Source organism: Epinephelus moara, chromosome 23 (genome assembly GCF_006386435.1).
Source record: "Epinephelus moara isolate mb chromosome 23, YSFRI_EMoa_1.0, whole genome shotgun sequence".
Taxonomy (NCBI): Eukaryota; Metazoa; Chordata; class Actinopteri; order Perciformes; family Serranidae; genus Epinephelus; species Epinephelus moara.
The window spans coordinates 20445730-20467967 of NC_065528.1; the positions used below are offsets into that span (position 1 = coordinate 20445730).

The 22238-nt window shown below is 40.6% G+C and overlaps 1 protein-coding gene across 4 annotated transcripts in view; it reads right to left on the bottom strand.

The window, feature by feature from the left end:
* Window positions 1-16867, bottom strand: part of chchd3a (coiled-coil-helix-coiled-coil-helix domain containing 3a) — a 110513-nt gene extending 93646 nt beyond the window's left edge. For all 4 annotated transcript variants that reach the window (XM_050036535.1, XM_050036534.1, XM_050036533.1 and 1 more), the window contains exons 1-2: window positions 16631-16867; window positions 13986-14946 (exon numbers count right to left, since the gene is read on the bottom strand). In XM_050036535.1, coding sequence (XP_049892492.1) covers window positions 13986-14946; window positions 16631-16711 — 1042 coding nt within the window. In that variant the 5' untranslated portion in view covers window positions 16712-16867. The remainder of the gene's footprint in view (window positions 1-13985; window positions 14947-16630) is intronic.
* Window positions 16868-22238: the final 5371 nt, after the last annotated feature.

Sequence of the window (22238 nt, forward strand, 5' to 3'; positions counted from 1 at the left end):
ATGGCCGCCGTATTTGACAGGAATACATTAGGCCTACTGTCTGTGTCTGTGACCCCCGTTCAACCCACAACCGATGGGATTCGCCTTTCGTTTCTGCTGCTGGTTGAAATCTGTAGGCTGCTCGCACAGCGTGCTGAACGATTTAAGCCTATTTTGCTCACTCAAAACTATTTTTAGTCGCAAATGCCAGTGCGGTGACGGGCGGATCGCCACACTGCCAACATTTTATTCGGCCCGTCACGGCACGCTGTTTGATTGCGTTATCAAAACACGCCGCTATTATTCGGCCTTGCTTTTAACTTATTCCACCGAATACCGAATGTGTGTTTTTTTGCAATATTCGGCCGAATATATTCGGTTACCGAATATTCAGTGCATCCCTAGTTTTTAAGTAAACAGGTGTTGTTTGCTGACAGGCATACTGTGTTTGTTTGGACACCGAACAGAGTCATATTGTCTAAAAAGTAAAAACATGAAAGAGAAAGGAGGCAACAGGTGTTGGGAAATCTGCATTAATTAAAAAATGTGCTGTTCAAAATGAACAATTTAACCATAATGCTTCAGTGAAAAGTCTCTCACTGAATTGTTTTGCTTGGGGCAGGTTGGTCAGGGTTTCTACTAGTCCTGCAATGATTAACATACGGCCCACAGGCTAGAACTGGCCCGCCAAAGGGTCCAATCCGGCTCACTGGATGACTCTGCACACCTAATACTGATGCACCTATGAATCCTAAGAGGTGCCCAGAGCAACAAAACATGAAAACAGAAAGCAAAATTAATTCTTATTGTGGTCATTTTAAAGAAACTGAACATTGTGACGAATATTGTCAAGCAGTACACAGACATCTGTATCAGACTTCTATGATTTGTAAATGGTTTGTAAGGCAGGGGATAACCTAACCTGCTTCCTCAACAGCGTTCACTTTAGTCTGGGGTGGTGATGCAAGCATTACTACACGGGAGTGGAAATGTATGTAAAAATGCCCATATAATGACAGTGAATATGAGACTTGATTGTGCAAATACTGAGACATATTGCTGCGTTAATTTGTCTTCGGACCTCTCAGATATTTCATCATCTGTTTTGTTTAGGATGAACATTTTCAGAAATACTTGGACCAGCCCACTTGAGATTAAATCGAGCTGTATATGTCCCATGGGGTCAAATGAGTTTGGATTAATGGATCAGCAGAAACATATTCGGTGACTATTTTGATAATCGATTAATCGTAAAAATGCCGGATGACATTTCCCAGTTCCAGCAAGTCACATACCGGCATTTTCTGCTTTCAGTCTTGATTTTGGACTTTCTCTGTTTTTTGATGTTTGTATGTTTTATAGACCAAAAAAAGAAGTACTGACTAATCAGTTAATAATCCTCTGCTTAATTAATCATGAAAATAATCATGAGCCTACCATACACTAAAATACTTTAAAATATCTTTTAAATGAATGAATGACTTTAACAAATACAAAAAACATAATAAAAAACAAACAGGACAAAGATAACAGTGTCCGAAAAGGAGATGGTCGAATCAAACTTGTATGATATCTCCCTACCCCTTTCTTACATTTCTTCTTTTAACTCATATACTATTTCAACAAATCCCCAAATCTATCTACAACTAATGTACAACTATCCCCAGTCTATTTACCACCCAATTAAATTAATAAGTAATACAGTTCAAGTGTCACCCAGTGTTACAAAATAAATATGCACTCCCCTTAAACAGCCTCTCCTCATCTAGAGTATATATCTGACAAAAATATCTTTTTTGTGTAGTTTTTTAAATTGATTTATACTGAAATGTCTCCCTCTCACATCTTAAAGGGACAGTGCACCCAAAAATGAAAATTCAGCCATTATTTACTCACCCATATGCTGAGGGAGGCTCAGGTGAAGTTTTGGAGTCCTCACATCCCTTGTGGAGATCCCAGGAGAGAGGGACTAACAACAAAACTCCAGCTAATGCAGGCTGGGCGACCCAGATTCAAACGTCCAAAAAACACATAATTGAAACCCCGACATAAAAAGTTGTTTGGAAAAACGTCATTTAAACTCTGTTTTTAGCCTCACTGTACAAACAACTTTTTATGTCGGGGCTTCAGGACACTTGGATTACTACGGACGAGCAGTGTGGAGATATTCTGTGGTTTCAATTTTGTGTTTTTTGGACATTTTAATCTGGGTCGACCAGCCTGCATTAGCTGGAGTTTTGTTGTTAGCCCCTCTCTCCTGGGATCTCCACAAGGGATGTGAGGACTCTAAAACTTCACCTGAGCCTCCTTCGGCATATGGGTGAGTAGATAATGGCTGAATTTTCATTTTTGGGTGCACTATCCTTTTAAGTCAACATGAGTTTTTGTCACACACTGTTAGATTTTGCAAAGACTAGGGATCTTGCAGGGTCACTAGTTGCAAGACTACAGTGAGATTCCTTTTGAGATTACTTCCCATCCTGCTCCTGGTGGACAATATTGCGCCAAACTCCCTTTAAGAAATATAAAAATAAGACATTAGCAATTCTATACATGTCCGTAAAAATAAACAACGATAGAAACATAAGCTCAAAGGTGTCATATGTTGATGGTATTCGTGTGAATTTGGCATCAATATAATCAATAAAGACAAACTGTATTTACATCTAAACTTAACATTTTGGATTTGTCGCCTCTGCCGGCCTCTGTAAGTTAGCCGCCCCATTTTAGTGGGAGAAGAGAACTGTTTCAAAAATTAAGATTCCTCACTAAAGTAAGTGCTGGTTGGTGAATCCATGCCAAATTAAAAACTGACTCTTGTTTACTCCACAGCTCCATCAGTTTCTCCTCCTTCACAGTACACGAGAAGGAGTCCCAGGAGTCCCCTACATGTTTACTGTCTGCTTGGTTTGCTGCTTCTTGTTTGGTGCTGGAGAGAGCGCAGCTACTGGTTGTTGACACTGTTCATGTCACTGAACTTTACTATTTGCATGAGCCAAGACTAAGAACTTAGCATAATATTAAAACATGTTTTATTTTGCTGTAACATCAAGAAGAGAAAAAGACTGGCTTAAGACCTTACAGCGAAAGAACAAGATCACAGGAACATCTGAAATTTGTCTGCAACAATAAAATCACTTGAAAAGTTGTTTGGTGTAAGGCCAGCATAAGTTCCAGCCCAAGTGTTGTGTGCCATAAAATGTTATGAAGTGTGTCTTCAGTGTACAGTATGTTCTCTCTGTGCTTGCTGTTAATGATGTGAGGCTGGAGAGAAATCTTGGCCCTCAGGCTACCATGCTCTATCATGTGTGTGTGTGTGTGTCAAAACAGTAAAGCCCTGAGATATTAAAGCACAAACACACAGCCAGAGACATGCCTATATTGCCTAAACACACACACAAAGGGGCACACACATGCTCAAATCACAGCACTACACCACTCTATCTACATATATTCATGTCAGGGACATCATACATGTATGACTCCGTGTCTCCACCGGTCTATCTTGGCAGGTAATTAAGCATGAAAGTAAAGATGCCAGCCCGCGACCAGGCCAAAACGTGCTCTGAAGACAGAAGTGCCATGCGGTGTGTGCTGCGACACTGCAGCGATGGGGCGGGAGTGTCTGAGTGTGTCAAGATTACTCTCCCACTGCATTAGTTAGATAGGATAATCCCTATTGTCAGAGTCTGTTATTACCTGGTAACATGTGGTAACAGCAGGCCAGTGGACACACACACACACAAAAACCTAATTTCGGCTAAATCAGATCAACAATAAGACCTAAAATGTGCTGTGCCATTTCTTCCTCATCATCTTGGTGTTGCAGCTGTTGAAAATATACACACAAAGGGAAAAAAGAACACACCGATTGCTGAGGCAAAATCACCTCATGTTGAGTGACAGTGCCTATTTTGCCATTTTACGAAACTGGGGTGCTTGGGGGGTTTTACAGTCATGATTTCATCTGCCCCTTTAAGGTCCAACATGTGGTGTTGCTTCACATATCAATCATTGATTTCAGAATCACAGCTTGAAAGCATAGGACGACTGACAATAATCAATTTTTCAAGTTGGTGCAACTGCAATAAAAAATGCTCCGAGTTTAAAGGGATAGTTTGGATCTTTAAAAGTGGGTCTGTATGAGGTACTTATCCATAGTCAGTGTATTACCAACAGTAGATGTCAGTCAGCACGCCCCCAGTTTGGAGAAGCAGGCAGGAGTACTGCCACAGAAGCTAAACAGTGTAGTGCTATGGACGGAGGCAGCAGCAAAACATATTTTAGCCACCTAAAAAAAAGCTATCATACCTTTTTCCACCAAAATTAGCGCATGTGGAGGTGTTTCAAGCATAGGAAAAGCTGTCAAAGACAGACAATCGACTGCTTCCCCATAGTAGCAGTAGTTTGTTTTCCTGGTGCATCACACTCAATAGCAAGCAGCATGGAGGTCAGTGAAAAGTTATGGTGGTTACTTCTTTTTTATACGTCTTATTTATTCAGTCTCTCTCTCAAACCCAGGGCCGACTAAATTTCTGACGATGTTTGAGCACTGCTTGGACGGAGACGGACGGTATTTTGTGGAAGCCCATGATTGCATTGCGCCTAAATAAGAGTCCTCCAAGGTGTTGCATTTCCATCTCTGCCGATCAAAGCTGGAGCTGATAAACACCCATGACTAACGAGATATATGTCTCGGATATTAATGCCGATATTAACCTTTAGCATTGTGGGTTTTGTGGGTCACAATAAGTTTTTTGTTCAATGGGAAAAGGGCTTCAGACAGGCTTTTCTTTTGGCTGTACATTTTCTCAACCGTATTCCTACTTATAGGCGCAACTGGACTGCGCACTATATTACACCACAGATCAGCTGTCTGGGTCAGACTTCCAGCGGTTTATCCGAGACTAGAACAAGGTGAATATGGCAGTAGTGACAAAATGCCAATCATTTCGGAGACAAGAGGATAACTTAATGAATCAGAGTATACAGAAGAAGAACATATACTTACAGTTGAGAAAACGTAGTGCCAAAAGAAAGAGCTGTCTGACGGCAAGATAACGCAGTGAAAATACTCTCGATATAGTGTACACTTAAACTGAAATTAATATTTTTAGGTGGCACTGTTTTTCGATGGCTGACCCATTGCATTGCTTAGCTGCTGTGGCAGTACTCCTACTTGCTTCTCCAAATTAGGGCTGTTTTGAGCGCCATCCACCGAAGGTAATACACTAACTATGGATAAGTACCTCATACAACCCCCCTTAAAAAATTCAAACTATCTTTTTAATGTGAATGTTAAATTTGTTTTGCATTAGGAATATTCAGGATTTGGAATCAAGTTTATCTACTTTAATTTCATTGTGTCAACTAAAAAAATAATTGTCTCCAAGCCCCAAATCAAGATCTACATCATAATCAAATGTTTTAAATATAACATGGCCTGAAGCTCGTTCACCAGTTGTCTTGAAAATCTTTTTAAAAGGCTTTTGAGATACCACATAGACAGAAAGACCAAGGGACACACTACAAATCTCTCCTAGGGAATGCAAGAAAAAGAAACAATTTGGTCGACAATTCTTGACTTTAAATTGATATTTTCTCTTGCAGCAGTGGCAGCAAATAAAAAAAGAAAAGAGTTTCATTTTCGGGGAATGAATTTTTTTGACTGGTGCTTGTAATGGCCTGAAAGTGCCTTTGATGTTTTCTGCTCGCTGTAAAGACTAAAATAAAGATCTAGTCTACGAGTAATTAAATACAATAAATTCAAAATAAACTGTCAAACATTTCAAATTGAAAAGTTTGAATCTCTGAGGTAGCTGTTAATTAGTCTGAATGTTCTAATTATCTAATCACTTTTCCATATTAAAAGCTAAATTAAATAACTTCAAGATTTTAATTTTCTTCGGTGATTTGATGGAAGAATAAGTTGTTGATCGTGACAGGCAGTATAGTTACCAGGAGACGGTTAATGCAACTGGTGTCATGGATACATAATATTACAGCTCATTAACAAGCATTTCTCCCTATACCTTCTGTCATTTTAGTCTTCCTCACCTCCGCCGGCAGCTTTGTCACACCCACACTGTTAACAATTCGCTCTCAGAATACAGTTAACTCGATCCTCTCTCTGATCCCCCAACCTCTGCAGCCTTTTCTTCTCTGCAGCACACAACACATAACAAGAGCTCGCAGCATGACAACTGTTTGGTACAGTAAAGAGAATGAATAAGCAGCAGGTAGAGGGAGGTTTAGTGTGACAGGGCTTCAGAGGAAACACTAGTGCAAACAGAGGCGGTGATTGACAGTTGACTACTTTCTGCTGCACAGTGTATCTTCAAAGACAGAGACTGCTGTCACCCAACTGTCCAGAGTGTAGGAAAATAATATCCATCATGTCTGACAGCACTCAGAAGCACCATTGAACCCACTGCAGAGGAGAGGCTAATTACAACTCTGTTGAGAACTACGACAGAAACTACAACCTGTAGGGCCAGAACCCTGACTCTGCCATGGGGACTTTGGGGTTTCAAGTGTCTCTGTTGCACCAGCCATTTAGGCTAATCTCTATAAACAGAAAAAAAAGCTAACCCTTGTCTGATGATTGTTTCAAGACTTTATTTTGGCAAATGCATTCCGCCTCTTTGGCTCTCTACACAGTTTACCTGCCACTAAAACATGACTGATCAATGCTACTCGGACTACAAATGGAAACCAGAACGTTTTCAAAACCAAAATCTTGCACTGCTACCTGCAGATTCTGCATACACATACAGATATCTGTTAATACAGATTAAATAAATTGTGATATTTCATTTTGCAAATACTGTCCACACCTGAGAAAAAAAAAGGCTTTTTCAAGCATTTCTTCCAACTCACAACAACAAGGCTGTACTGAAACACAAGCTACAGCTGCCTCCTTCAGGATGACTTGTGAGTGCGAGTCGGTTTAGGCTGTATGACACTAGCGGCTTTACAACAGTGCAGAATCTCTTTGATGAAAACCCATCAATTTCTTACTATTCCTTCCAAAGATCTTCAGAGTAGATGAATATAATGTGTCCTGGACACCAAACTCAAGAGGAACTTTATATCAGAGGTAACATCGTGCCGTTATCAACTTTTCCCATTAGGTAAGACTGACATTTCTATATAAACCGCCCTTTAAAATATCTCACACTAACATAAAAATTACACATTGCACTATGAAAAGTAAAATTCTAAAAGTCCTCGAAGTTCGGACAAGCCTAAGCAACTCGTCATTTATCACCACATCCTTTCCAGCCCTGCAGAGAGAGTCTTCAGATAGCTAGCAGGCCCGCAGGGTCAGCCGGGGAACAGGTTCTGATATGATAAACACTGTCTGGGGTCCTTGAGGGAGGCTGGTTAGGGTCAGAGACAATTCCAGATCGACAGAGCCAGTGTCAATCCTGAGTAGGACATGTAAATGTTAAAAAGATTAAAAACTCATCATCTTTTTAGACGTGTCCCCCTCCTTCCCTTTTCCACCAATCACGAAACCCTGTGGAAAAACCCACAGAGGAGGAGGAGAGGCGGTGGAGCACAGGCTATTGGCAGTGGAGATAATAGACGAAGGCAAATTGCGTTTCTCATCAGAAGTTTCATTAACCCCAGGACCCGCGTGGAGGGCATAATCTGTAACATTACCACTTCCGCACGTTTCCTCGCGCTTAGACGAGTCACCGCACACCTTTCACTACGTTCACATAGGAAAGAAAAAAAAGAAAAGAGAGGAAAAGTGCCAAGGGGAAGCTTCCAGCCCTGGCAGGCAGGTGCCATTTCTGATTTTCCCTTTTATTCACACTCTTTCCTGTTAATTTAATCTCATGTTATGAAAAAGGACCAAACTGATCATTTCACATTTTCACAAGATAACAAGAAAAGTCAGTTTCAAAAGGAGAGTGATATATTTCACGAGTTTCACACTCACATTTATGCACACACACTAAGTCTCCCATTGTTTTCCTTCGCCTGTCCCATTTTCCCATTCTCTCTGCTGCACCTGGGAGACATCTTTAAGCAGGCTATTAGTCCGGCGCAGTGTGTGGGCACTGCCATATGAATATTTATAACACATTGGAGAAGGTGTAGGAGGTTCAACCTTGACTATGGTGTAATCAGCACACATACTGACTCAGGCCCATGATTTAGAGACAGCCGACCTGCTGAGAGTCTAACTCGATACCGTACTCTCGTGGACACACATAATCAATGTCCGCCTCATTAAGGTCGTACCCTTTCAGAATTGGGCTGAACTTTGCAACTTTTTAACGAGATTCACATTCACATTCATCGTACCTTTTCTATTTTTTTTCCCCCTTTAAAAAGAGCATGCTTGATCAATCGTCCAAGTTGACTTTTTTCCCCTCTCCTTCATAATACTTGGTGAACTCGGTACATATTAAGCTATGAGGTGACCTTGCGAGGAGAGTATACACAAAATTTCTGAGTAAATGTCAACCGGCCAAATTGCTGTGTGATACTGTAAATGTAAGGGCCAACGCAATGTTAAAAAACAGCCCATACAAACACACAATCATTGACACTGCAGATATACTGTGCACACAAGAAGACGGAGGAGAGAAATGAAGTCCTCTCTCTGCTTTATTTGTCCTGGAAGATCTTTGACTCTCTCAAACTTTCAGCCTTGATTCCGAAAAGTTGGGACACTGTGTAACTGTCCTCCCTCTTCTGTAGGAGGAGAGCTCAAACAAAGGACACTGACAAACTATTTACCTACATGAGGTGCACTATGACTTCATATGATGCACATTACTGCTTATACCATGTGCAATATTTTTCTTCAATATCATGATCACTTGTCAATGTAGTGCAATACTACTTAAGCAATATCACACGAGAGGGAGTGATGTTATACTTGTATATCGTCACGGCTGTGATTCGGTCATAGGCACGAGGCCGTAGGCCGAGTGCTGAAGACAATCACAGCCATGACGATATACGAGTATAACATCACGAGCTCGAGTGTGATATTGCTTTTATACAACAGTTCAACAGTTAAATAAGCAAGGCTGATTAAGAAATGTTGAAAAATGAGGACAAAATAGATAATTTAAGCATTTTATTTGTCTTCCGCCAACAAAAATAGTTCCCTCAGGACTCCGCTGTCACCGTTGCTATGTAACGCAGACATGGTGCGCCAGGCACTTACTCTTTATACACATTTATCTGCACGTTTCCATTAATTGTGCAGCCGGTGAAATAAGTCTCTGGTGACTGCATGGTGGACTGTCGCTTCACAGGCACAGCCGACTCTGCCTTCTGATCTGACAGTATGTTGCTTTTCTCCAAGTCATTGAGCTCCGCTGATGAAACACTGACAAACCTGGATGTGTGCTCAGATGGATTCAGCTTCTCCTCTCCCTCATCTTCCTCTGATGACCATTCATAGTTCAATTCAAAACTTATTTTAGGAAATAAATCCATATTTTTGGCTGTTTGACAGTGGATGAATTAATTAGCCTACAACGCAACTGCTGACCTAACTGACACTAACCGTCAGTTTTAATTTGATTGTTGATTGCAATCAGCTGTGAGGCGGAGTGATACATACACAGTGAAATAACCGTGATGTTGTACTCCAATATCGTCACAGTTTTACTGTCTCTCAACCAATCAGATTGCAGGGCCAGAACTAATTGTTGTATAATTCTTGTTATATCAAATTAAATATAACACTGATTAGCAGGCACAGTCTGTTTTTTCCACCATTTTAGTTCATTTTTAGTAACACTTGTACTTATCACACTCCCATTGTTACTCTATAAGGCACTGGTTTTTGCTTTTGCTCCTTGAAAACACTTCTATCTTGTATATTTGTTTATTTTGTCAGATACTTAATACTCTGTTGTTCTACAACTGGGCCCAGTGAGTGACCCTGACCCAGGAAACCCACTGGTTGTTCTGGCTGGTAGTGTTGAAGCATTCTATGGCACAAGAATTTCCTTCAGGATAAATAAAATTCTATTCAAACTGAATTGAGCTGAATTGAAAAAACAGAGTACAATTATATGATAATCTGTTTTTGACCTACAGTGGAGGAAATAGAAGTCAACATGTCATTGTTTTTTTCATTACGCATATTTCCAATGCAGCTATTCACATGAAATTCAGACCAGACCATTGGTATTAACTCAATAAAACTGCACAGATAAAGAAATCCTCCCATTTTAATCCGTAAAAATTAGGTGCAATTAAGTGGAATGACACAGGAAAAAAGTATTGAACACACTTACTTAAATTTATTAAATACTTGCAGAGGTTTTGTCTGCAATGTAAGCTTCAATTTTGGCCCATTCTCCAACACAGACGTCTTTAAATTTAAAAATTTTAGGGGGCTCGCTTCTGAATCTTGAGAAAGAAATCTCGCTTTCAAAACTCCAATAATTAGTGTCCTCAGATCCCAAACACTTACTGAGTGTTGTTGAAGGAAAATGTGATGCAACACAGTGGTAAACATGCCCCTGTCTGAATTTTTTGGAACATGTTGCGGGCATCAAATTCAGACTGAGTGTATATAAAAGGTTTATCAGTTTGGGCACTGAATATCTTGCTTTTGTACTGTATTCAATGGAATTTCGAAAAGGATTTGCAAATCATTGCACTTTTATTTACGCAGTATACCAGCACTTTTGGAATCAGGTTGGTAGAGACTCAAGAAAGGGAATAGAAAAACACATCAGCAATGACAACTTCATGTCCTCCAAAAGAAAATATAGGACGTACATCCTTAACTGACCACTTTAAGAGAAAACAGATAAGTAGATTAGTAATCTTTCATGCAGGCTCTACTTTGCTGTGAAGGCAACTGGCAGTTTCTCATAATAACTACACTCAACACACTTCACACCTGTCACAAAATTAAGTGAGATATTATTGTATTTATCTTTTCATCTAAAAACTAATTAGCACAAACAATGGGGGAATAACTTTTCAATGTGGACAAAAATGCAACACTGCTGTGAAAGCAGCCCCAGAGCTAATGAAAAAACAGACTGACAAAGGAGTGCTTTTGTTGAATATACAGAAACGAATTCTATTCATTTTACAAATTGTGTTACTAATGTGCTCAAACAAAATGGCAGGTGGCTCGCGCAAAATCCAGCGTCATATTGCAGAAGCCGTATGGCCAAAACACACACACACACACGACCACCTCCTTCCCTTAATGAGGCCTGGTGGTTTGTTGTGTGAAACTGCGGAGGTGTCGTTTTAATCACTGGAGTCAGTGTGCCGTGGCATAAGTTGGCCTTTTTTAATTACCTCACTGATTGAGCACAGTCAAGGATGGGGAGGCCTGCCCACACCCTGGATACCACCTTTTGAAAAACCGGCACCCACGCCCCTGTTCTGTGCAGTGTAATGAACAGGTAACATTCAGATGTCCTCTGCTGGATATGTCAAGAGATAAGGGACATGCACCCACACTTTGGAGACAAATAGGACTAAAAACTTTGACAGAGGGAGCAAAGTGGAGAGACAGAGTGGGTATGTCTATGTGTTGAGACTCTTTGATACAGCATTATCGTCAGTGACAGGAGTGTCTTTGGGGGTGGGGAGAAAAAATCGATTCTTAGAGGTATTTTAATTCTCTCTTGAAAGATTATTTCTTGACGCAAAAGGTCAATAATCAGTCATTTTAAACCCAATTCTCAACATTATGATTGTCTGTAACAACTTTGTAAGACTGAGCTGAAACTTTCTTGCAGCTGAACCAATTGGATAGAACATAATGGATATAAACATTTATCATATTTACAAATCTAAGCCAGGCTACTTCTTGAGTTTTGGTGATAATGGCGGAGTGTGAGCAACCGCAGATGGATACAATCTGACCAGCTCATAAGCTGGGGTATGGAAGCATTTTGGCCTCTATGAAGACAAAGTTGAGGGGTAAAGGGACCTGCAAAAACCTAGCAATATACTAAAATATTTTGGTAAAAAGAACTTGCTCTGCACAGCCAGTCTCAAGGATCAGGTGCTGGTGGGCCACAGAAACATCTCAGATGAAAGACAACAGCAGAGAGGCTATGAAGATAGCGTACCTGTAGATCTGCGTACCTGTATTTCAAGTGGTGGCCTGATAGTGTTGTTTTCTTTTTATTTAATATCTAAACAAGTGTCACTTCCCTCTTTTTCTGAGTTAGCAGTTTTAACTTGTTACTTTAACTTTTGGTTGTAAACATCTTCATATTCTTTAATTGTTAATAAAGTCCTTTATTTCGCTTACACTCGATTCCCTGGGTTTCATTTTATTGTTACTCCCCTCATCCCCTGGGCTTAATCAGGGTAATATTTGGGAACACACCAAACATGAGAACCCATAATTCACATTTCCACCCACAGCTGGAGGAAAAACAGCCTGTTGTAGTTGCTGTCAAACAATTAAACACGTAATATCAAAGCAATTGTATCCATAAAAGATGATGGAAGTGAATATGGATTACTATCAAGATTATTATCAAGATGCATCAATAATGGTTTTATAATCACATCATAGCCCTTTGGATCAGTATCGAATTATGTGTCCAAAAATATGTAATTAAACTTGGTGCTACCCTGAGACTTTGTTTATTAAAAAGATAATTAATTTAATAATACATATATTTTCTTGTTTCTGTTCCTAATCGCTACTTTCTATTTCAATACTTCAATAACTGATTTCTTGGCAAGTCTGGAACAGTAGAAACAAGCTAAAAACACGAACATATTATTTATTACCTTACAGAGCTGATACAGCGAACGTGTTAGCAAACAGCTGCCTATTTAAACATCCAGAAGATATTTAGCATCATTAGCATTCTTCTGGTGTCATATATCTGGCTCTCAAATGGCTAAATGCTCAGCGATATTTACTATCTAGTCACAAAATGTGTCTGTCCTGTGGTGCTGAACAGGAAGCGCACAGAGGGTTTTCTTTGCTGAAAACAGCTTCCTCCTGTAGCCAAAAACGACACTGATGAGAGCGGTGAGAGCTGAAGGACGCCATAAAACACTGTGAAGCTGACAGGAGCTGCAGAGTCAGGTCGTTGTGGGTTCTTCATTTCAAGTGCCCCCTTTCATGTACAAGTTGCCACATGATCCATTGTTAAAATAAAAATATTGATTATAGCTGCTATAAAGGAGGGGGAATAATAAAAAATGGAGAGAACTTATCCACATAGAACAAAAATAGAAACTCCAGCTGACTTTAGCCTCACTATTCTGGGTGCTCTCACAAACCGCAGGAAGGAGCAGGGCCCTGATGACAGCTTGAGCTCCACAGTGACGAAGCAGAACGCGGGGCCGCTAATTACAGAATAATTTATTAATGTTATTAAAAGAAAGAATTAATCATTCCATTAACAGTTAGGGACTGGCGATGAATCATAATATGATCGAGGCTATGCGAGGCACGTTTTAGAAATGAAGAGTAATTACAATCTGCGAGAAAAGTTGGAGACAGAAAGCTTAAGGTGGCTCAAAGTAAACACCCACACAATAAACATCATTAAAACACAATGTAGCAGGACTTAAAATAAACCCTCGGACAGCTCATTCCCTCATAACCTCTGCCTTCTAATTAACCGTGCCTCTGAAGAAGCGTTTCAGGATAAAATGAGCCATTACAAAGAACAATTCATTTCTTCGGTTTTTGAGCGTTCTCTTTTTAGAAGAAACAAGATACAAGTTTGGCCAGCTGCCTCCTGGGTCAAAAATCACAGCTGCACAAATTCTGAAAAACTAAAAGAAAAAATAACAGAAGCACTGAGTAAATCTTCATACCTCTGCTGCATCATCCATTTATACAGAAGGAGGGAGCTTGGTAAGCTTCTCCATCCCTTGACATTGATTAAACTACCCTTGACCACCAGAATATCGTACAGTCTAAATCAGTACCACATCGAATGTATTTCTTCTTGCAGCATTTGTTTGCTAATGTATTTTACAAATAGTGACTTTCAGCGTACTGGGATAAAACTCACCGGCTGGTGCAGCAGGAGGTGGTGGTGGGACCGAAATTGATTCAGGCACTACCACTGGCTCAGGGACAGGAGCAGGGGATACTGGCTCCACTGGGGGCTGAGGAGGAGGTGCAACTGGTTCACAAGGAGCATTAAACTCAGGCAAGGGAGGTGCAGCAAATGGCTCAGCAGGCTGCGGGGACATGGTGTCCCCTGGAGGATTTGGCAGGACGGTGACAGGCTCGAAAACAGGCAGGGGAGAGAGGGGTTCCGATTTGGGAAGAGGGGTAGCAATGATGGGTTCCATTTCAACAGGAGGAAGAGGAGGAGGGATGGATTCAGCTACAGATGGAGGAGCAGTGGGCTCAATCACATGTGGAGGAGCAATGGGTTCAATTATTGGAGGAGCAGAAGCGATTGATTGGTTTGGAGGTGATGATTCAATTGCAAGGGAAGGAGGAGCAAGCGGAGGGGCTGCTTCCACCCCAGCCGGGGCAGGGCAGGGAGCGGGAATCAGGGGAGCAGCGGGAGCAGCGGGTGGGAGAGATAGAGGCAAAATGACTGGCTCAGCAGCAGCAGGAGCAGGAGCAGGAGCAAGAGGAGGAGGTGCTGCCACGGGCTCAAAAGCAGGAGCAGCAGTGACAGCATCAGCAGCAGCTGGGGCTGATGAGGATGGAAGCACCATGTCAATGATGGTGGGCGCTGCTACCTGTTCTGTAGATGGTTGAGGAGGAGGTGGTGGAGGTGCAGCCACAGTCTCTGTGGCAGATGGAGCAGGTGGAGGAGGAGCTGGAGGTGCAACAGGTTCTACGAGAGGAGGAGGGGGAGAAGGCAAGGGGGTGATCGGGTCGAAGAGGGGCGGCACTGGCCGCAGGATAGAAGGAGTGAGGATGGGTGCCATGGGAGGAGGTGGAGTGGGAGCATGTTGAGGTTTGGGAGGAGCTTCAGGTTCCCTCATGCGGTTGATGACATTCTCAGAAAGCTGCAAAGGAGAGTGGAGGAAAAGTTTAAGTGGAACAATGCGACAGATTTACAGAAACACTTAAACATAATAATGTTGTTACACCTCATACAGACAAAGACCACACTTTTTTGCTTTTACATATTTCTTCAGATCACACACACACACACAAGACAAAACATGTAAATAAGTGAACTTTAGAGGTGCTGATCAACTGATTTTTGTAACTTCAGACAGATCAAGCCTGGCTGTTTCCTCTGCTTTCAGTCTTTATGCTAAGCTAGTCATCTTCTGGTTTTAGGTGCACAAGGAATCCAAAATTTGGACAAATTATTGGTGAATTAGAGTAAAAAGGGGCTGTGTTTAACAACAGCAAAACTACATCCAAACATCAGTTTACAGACTCTCATACAACTCATGTATATAAACCAAGTCTAACTTATCCAGTCATATGCTAAGTACTTCCCAAACACATGCATTCTTGCCAAAACCTTACTATTTAAAACTAAACAAAGAGTGAAAGTTATTTATTTTCTCTTGTAAGCCAAACTCCACTGACAAAAACTGTAATTTTACCTTGCTGGACCTTAATGAGCTTCTGGTCTACCACTAGTCTACCACTGTCTCTACTGGTGGTTTGTTTGTGTTATTGTGTGATTTCGGTGAATCCAAACTGACTCTTGAAAACACCAAAGTCACACAATAACCCAAACAAACTAACTGGTCAAGGTAGAGGTAGCCCAGAAGCTCCTGTGCTCAGTGAGGTAAAATCACCGTTTTTGTCAATGGAGTCTGGCTTAGGAAGGAGTATAGATAACTTTCACTTTCATGCAAGAAAAACCAAAGTTCTCCTTATGATTTCAGCGTAACACAGGGTGAGTAACTGATGCACAAATGATCACTCAGGTGATAAAGTATTCCTTTAACTGACTGATCTGCAAGGGGTATTGATCTTTCTCTCAGCAGGGAAGCAAATAAGAGTATTCCCCATGTTTAACTGGATGAGACAAAGCTTCCTTTACTTAGGCAGTCATTACAGCAGTGTCATAAACAGGATTACACCTCATTGAAAGATACCATTAGCAGCACTTGGCCTGCTGAGTAATAATAGACAGAGCCACGCCACCCTAAGTCTTATCTGATAAAAGCCTAAAGCCTCTCAATCTAAATTTAACATCAGCCGACAGTAGAACTAGTGACAGCTTCCCACCTAACAACAGAAGTTGACTGTCACTTTGTGCACATGCATCCTTGCACCATTTAACAAAAACTCCCAAAGGATAACATTATTTATGACCATGAATGCAACAGCCTGACCACTTCCAGTCACTTTCATTCATACACACAGTGACAGACAGCAGAGCACGAGGCTGCTGACGTCAACGTCAACATTCCCAAAAGGACATTGGAAGGTTTACAGTGTCTAAATCTCACAGCCACTGCAGCCGCCATTGACTATGCATTATTAAACAGCATACTCATTTAACGTTACTTTATATTAACCTGCTGTGTAGCTTTAAGAATGAATGAGAGTCAGGCTGACAGTGTGCTCGCACTAAGTTAGCATAGCTGCCTTTACACAAGCTATAACGCATTAGCTAATTAGCATTTAGCCTAATACACCTTTGTATAAACTGATACCATTAAGGCAGCCATGGCGCACCTGTTTACCTAACACCAGGCAGGTATGTTCACTGTCACTTACCCGTATGCCCTTCACCACTGTTATATTCTCGTTCTCGTCTGACTCAAACGACACGCGGCGGGTACTGTTGTTCGCTCCCATTGTCAGACCGCAGGCTGATAAACTGTAAGCTATCTACATGAAATATGAAACACTGACATTCACGTTTGTTTTTATTCAGTTTACTTGCGTTACAGCCCGGTATAGCTGGCTAGGGCCCACACGCCACTGCTTCAGCACGTCCGCACTTCCGTAGCATGACGTTTTCGAAGACCGCGTGAGCTGATTGGACAGAAGCATCACCCATCCCTACAAGAACCATTTTCATTGGTTGGTGTTCGGAAGAGAAAAAGTGGGTGTGTGACAGCGCTGCATGTTGGACTGGCACCAATTTTCCACTGTATTTACAGTACACTGACATCATCAGGATGTCCACTGTTGGATGTATGGATTTTGATTAGCAAAGAAGGAAAATTAATCCTGGAGAAAAGCTTTTTGAAATAATATTTTCACAGGTATTGATTGGCAGAGGACGAGGCTTTTACCTTATAAATTCTGTATCACTAATGAGAATAAAGAAGTGCACATCAAAGTAGTACACAACAAACATTTGTCTTCACATTTTTAGATATTAAAAACAATTGTATTTTTGCAATGCTGAGTCAGAATCTTTAATACATTTATTTTAATATTGCATACAGTCTGCTACATAAGGTCTCAACTGAGGGACTATATATTGTGTAAAAGTAAATATAATATTGTAATTGACTCTACGGATGTTAATGTAGGTTTTAGGCATGACAAATGTGACACAAAATTCATCATACATTAAAATAATGAATAAAACAGTAATAATGAATGGATAATCTTACATACATGGATGCACAGTATATAAGATTACCCCAGCTTTCTTTGGGCTTCTGTGTGTATTCAGGGAGCATTGAAACTATAACTTTTGGACACTAAAAAAATTAAGAAAAACTGTCAAACATTATAATTTACTTTTTGGAGAGGAATTATGTAAGCTATGTTTTTCATCCACTCTTATTATAATGTATTAAAATGTTGTGTTATTGAATTTTATTCATCCCATATATAATGTTCTTGCCATAGTCATTGTTTATACACTTGAGCTCTTGTTCTTGTTTCTTAAGCAACTTGTCTGAGCACATCTGCATTATTTGTATGCTCAATAAAATTTGCAGTGATTTCTGACTGCTGGCAAAACCTATAATAGTTTTTCAGCTGACAAATGTAAAAACACAAACTACAGCCCCTTTTTCATTCAGAAAAGATACTAAACATTTCCAAATGCATGAGTTTTTTAACAAAAACTTAAATTATGATTTGAAAAAGCAAATAAATCTGGCTAAATATTTGATGTCAGCTACTTTGTTTACTAATGGATAGTTTCAGTGTTCTGCTATATGCTCAGGAAACAGTTTGGTCTGAAAACAAACACATTCGGTTCGGAACCCAGCCCTACATAAATCTGAATACATGTGGGAATCACTTACTTTAGACTAGTTTCTGTAATATAATTGTGTAACGGTATGATTTATACGATTCAAGTTATATAGCTGCAATCAAAATACATTTCGAATATTGCATAATGACGGGGCATTGGTGGCTTAGAGGATAGAGCAGGCGCCCCATGTACAAGGCTATTGCCGCAGTGGCCCGGGTTCAAGTCCAGCCTGTGGCCCTTTGCTGCATGTCATCCCCTCTCTCTCTCCCCCCCACTCTCAACTGTCCCATCAATTGAAGGCAAAATGCCCAAAAAATATCTTTAAGATAATATTGCATAATGACTACCACCACCAGAACTCCATTATTTAAGCTGTTTTGAGCTGTCAGAAGACTTGCAGGAAAAAAAATACTATGAAAGATTCTACAGTAAGTGTTTGAACTCAACAAAAACACTGGCCTTCTTTATATCTGTGTTGTTTCTCACCCTGAGCTAACAAAAAGAGAAAAAGATCAGAGACAAGATGGAGCACCCCTGCCAATGGCTCCCTCCCTACTTTCCCCTACTTCCAACATCCTTCCTCGGAACACAACCATTTTTGAACCCGGCCTTCGGTGTGATCTCGACTACACACCTGTGGGGCCAGGGGGCATAAAGTGGGGGTATTAATGGCCCCTTCCTTAATCATACTTCCGGTGCCATTGCTTGGACCACTCCCAATCTTTGAGCTCTGCCTTCATTTTAATCTCAACTACACACCTGTAATGTTTTATAACTGCATCTTGTACTGTTGCGATGCTGTCACTGTGACAATATCTGTCCAGAGCAGGCAGACAGATGAACAGATAGACACTTGGCAAAATTCTCAAAATGGCTTCTGCGGTAGTTCCTGCTACAATAGGTTTCTCCAGCACCACATTTTGCCATGATGACACATACACAGACTCACAAAGTGAAAACAATACTAGCCGTTGCAAAGTTGTTGGGTCTGATTGTGGGGGTGTCGCAGCAAAACCTAAATGAGAGCTGTAAAGGCAGGGTGAAGAGGAGATGGGATGGGTGAAACAAGTGGCCCACACTGATGGAACAATGTTGTCAGATTGATTTTAAAAAAGCGGAATTGTCGAAAGAGTTGCCAAACCCATCAGGGAGAGCACAGCTCCTGAAATAGAGCTGCAATGAGAATAGAAGGAGAGTGAATTGAGAGGGACACAGAGACACATTACATGGTCAAATTCAGTGGTCATTCTGATTTAAAATCTTTATTTCAACATCCTCAGAATGGGTTAGGAGTCGGGTCATTTTTGTGTCGTACTGCCATTATATTCGTCTTCATGTATAGTCATCATTGTTGAGAAAGAAATAATATAATAATATATAATTTTGTATCGCTTGACATCCCTTCCACTGAAGATTATCTACAGTTTCCATACCCTGCCGTCTTCCTCTGGCATCAATTGATGTTTTCTCTGCTGAGCTCTCACCAGCATTTTCCATTCATCTTGCTGACATTGTGTTTAAACCACTTTTGAAGGGGTTGTGTCTCTGCTCACCATCCTTGTCTTTCCTCACTATGTTTCAGACATCTCACAAACAGTCAGCACATAAACTGATATTTCTCCCAGTGCGTGTCTTTGTTATTTAACGGCGTATTTAATCCTGGGAAATAATGTCTGAACAACAAATGTAGATTTCATTTTCCATCAAGAGTGTCTGAGTATTGCTATTCATTTTCTAAATCTGCCTTCTGCTCCCAGGAGAAGAGATGGGGGAATACAAAAGCGATCCTGCAGTCAGCACAACAGGTGTGGACAGTTCTTGGACCCAAATGCACACTCGTGAAGCAGAACTAACATAATAACAGAAGGCTTTACTTGGTAGCTGGGAGGCTTACGTTCAGGAACAAGCAGGCAGTCAGAACAGACAAACAAATCCAAAGGGGCAAGGCAGGCAGATAATCAGACAGAAGATAGATGAAACATGATAGGGGTAAGCATGCAGGAAGTAGGCAGTATAGACCCTATCTGACAAATGACAGTGGTGAGCATCCAATTGTGGTAATTATTTGAAAGCAGGTGAGAAAGTCAGGTGTTCAGATCTCAGGCCAGATAGGGCCATTGGTGTTTAAAGTGTCAGCGACTGCAGTTAGCAGCCTCTCGGGGACGAGCTGAACAGCATCAAAATGACACTCGTTTTTAACGTGAAACTGCTTTATTTCGTGTTTTTACTGGTTTAAAACACCAAGTGAGCTTGTTTTTTTGAGAGGAAGAGACCTCTGTGTCTCCTGAACATCTGGATCAGAAAAAGTGAGCACACATGAAAGTTATCAGAGAAAAAACTCGAGCACACATGGGCTGGCAGCCTGTCTCCAACAAGCTGAATAGCATCGCAGAAACACTGATTTGTAATGTAGAACAACTTTATTCAGTGTTTTTTTTTACCAATTTAAATCACCTGGTCTGTTTGTTTTGGAGAGGAAGAGACCTTTGCTGAATATTCAACTCCCGTCAAAACCTCCTGAATAAAGAACACTGAAGGAATTTTAACCAGAAGACGTTTCAGCTGGTTGCAATCTGCAATCCTCACCTCTAGATGCCACTAAAACGTACACACTGCACCTTTGACGCTATTAATGTCATTTAAGAGTCCAAAGTTGTTGTAAAACTATAACTTTTTTTCTTATACTTTAAACCATATCCATTTCAAAAACTCATACAGCTTTGCAGGACATAAAATTGCAGCTGGAAATTAGATTTCCCTTGAGGAGAGAGGATATTATCAGGAATGACAGCTCATAAGAATCATCCTCTAAATTTGATATATCATACACACACAATAATCTAATACAGTTTTTATATAATGCTCTTTTCTGCTGATTTTTGTGTTTTTGCATTTTCTGCATTGCATTTGTTTGTGATGCTGTGCAAGCGTAAATCAATAAAAACCTTTTTAAGAATTCATTGTGGTTGTGTGCACTGTGTTGGGGAATGATATCATATATTCAGAGGACTCACATTCAGATCTTTTACACAATATTAACCTTAATCAAATAGATATTTTCAATATAAAACTATTTACCAGAATGGCTGACTGTGCTGTATGTGCAAAAAAGAAACATGTAAGCATCATGTGAGCAGAAGAAAAAAAAATCTGGGGATAAAGGTAGAAAGGATTTTTGAGTGAATGAGAAGATATCAGTCACTGTCAGTGTGGTGGTAAGTCTTGGAAAAACAACAGACGACGTGAGGTGGTTATTCTAACACTGGGAACAAAGAAGGTAAACATTTAATGACCAGGTTTGCAGGACAGGACCATGCCCTCGAGCTACGAGTCAAAGTCAGTTTGGACAGACTACTATCTAAACGCATTAAGATCTGTTTATGTACACTTAATCACACAACGCAGTAAAATACACACAGATCCTGAGGTTTCATTGATTTTTCATTTGCTGTGCTTCTCTGAGATAATAGGTAATCAAATGGTTTAAGTGTTGTCATATTGTCATGGACAGATTTCCCCAAGGGGACTGTTTCATCTCTACAATAAGTCTGTCACGAGCAGATTACGTAATAAAGAATTAGAATGTGCAGTAAAGCCCTAAGGGCGCTCTGTGAAAAGCCTCAGGCAGTACTGAACACAGTGCTTATAGAACAGAGACGTGGTTGAATTGAGTGTGGAAAGAGCCTTACTTGTTGTTAATGACAGAATTATTATAGTAAACAGGATAATTATGAGGAATCCTGACTTTGATACTGAGCAAATATGCTGCTTTGTGATCCGGTAAATCTCTTATTGGTGATATTTCATTCATTGACAGTTTGCAGGGGACATGTTCAGTGTATATTTCTCATGTTGCTGCCGTGATACATACTCAGTACTCTACTACTAGGATTATTACCTGTTGAAACAGCCCAGTCAGAAGAAGAAAATGTTGACATTGTGCGTTTCTGCAAACTACGAATATGTTACATTTGCACGTTTCATATCACATCAGTGTTTCTAAAGTGATGTAGTATATGAGCAGACTTTGTAGTATATGAGGTGGAGGGGGTGGTGAATGGCATGTCACCTCAGTGAGACTCCTGCCAAGCTGCAGACCACTGCAGACGGAGACAAACATACAAAAAACCTGGTTGTGATTTAGTGAGTCAGTGCTGTGTG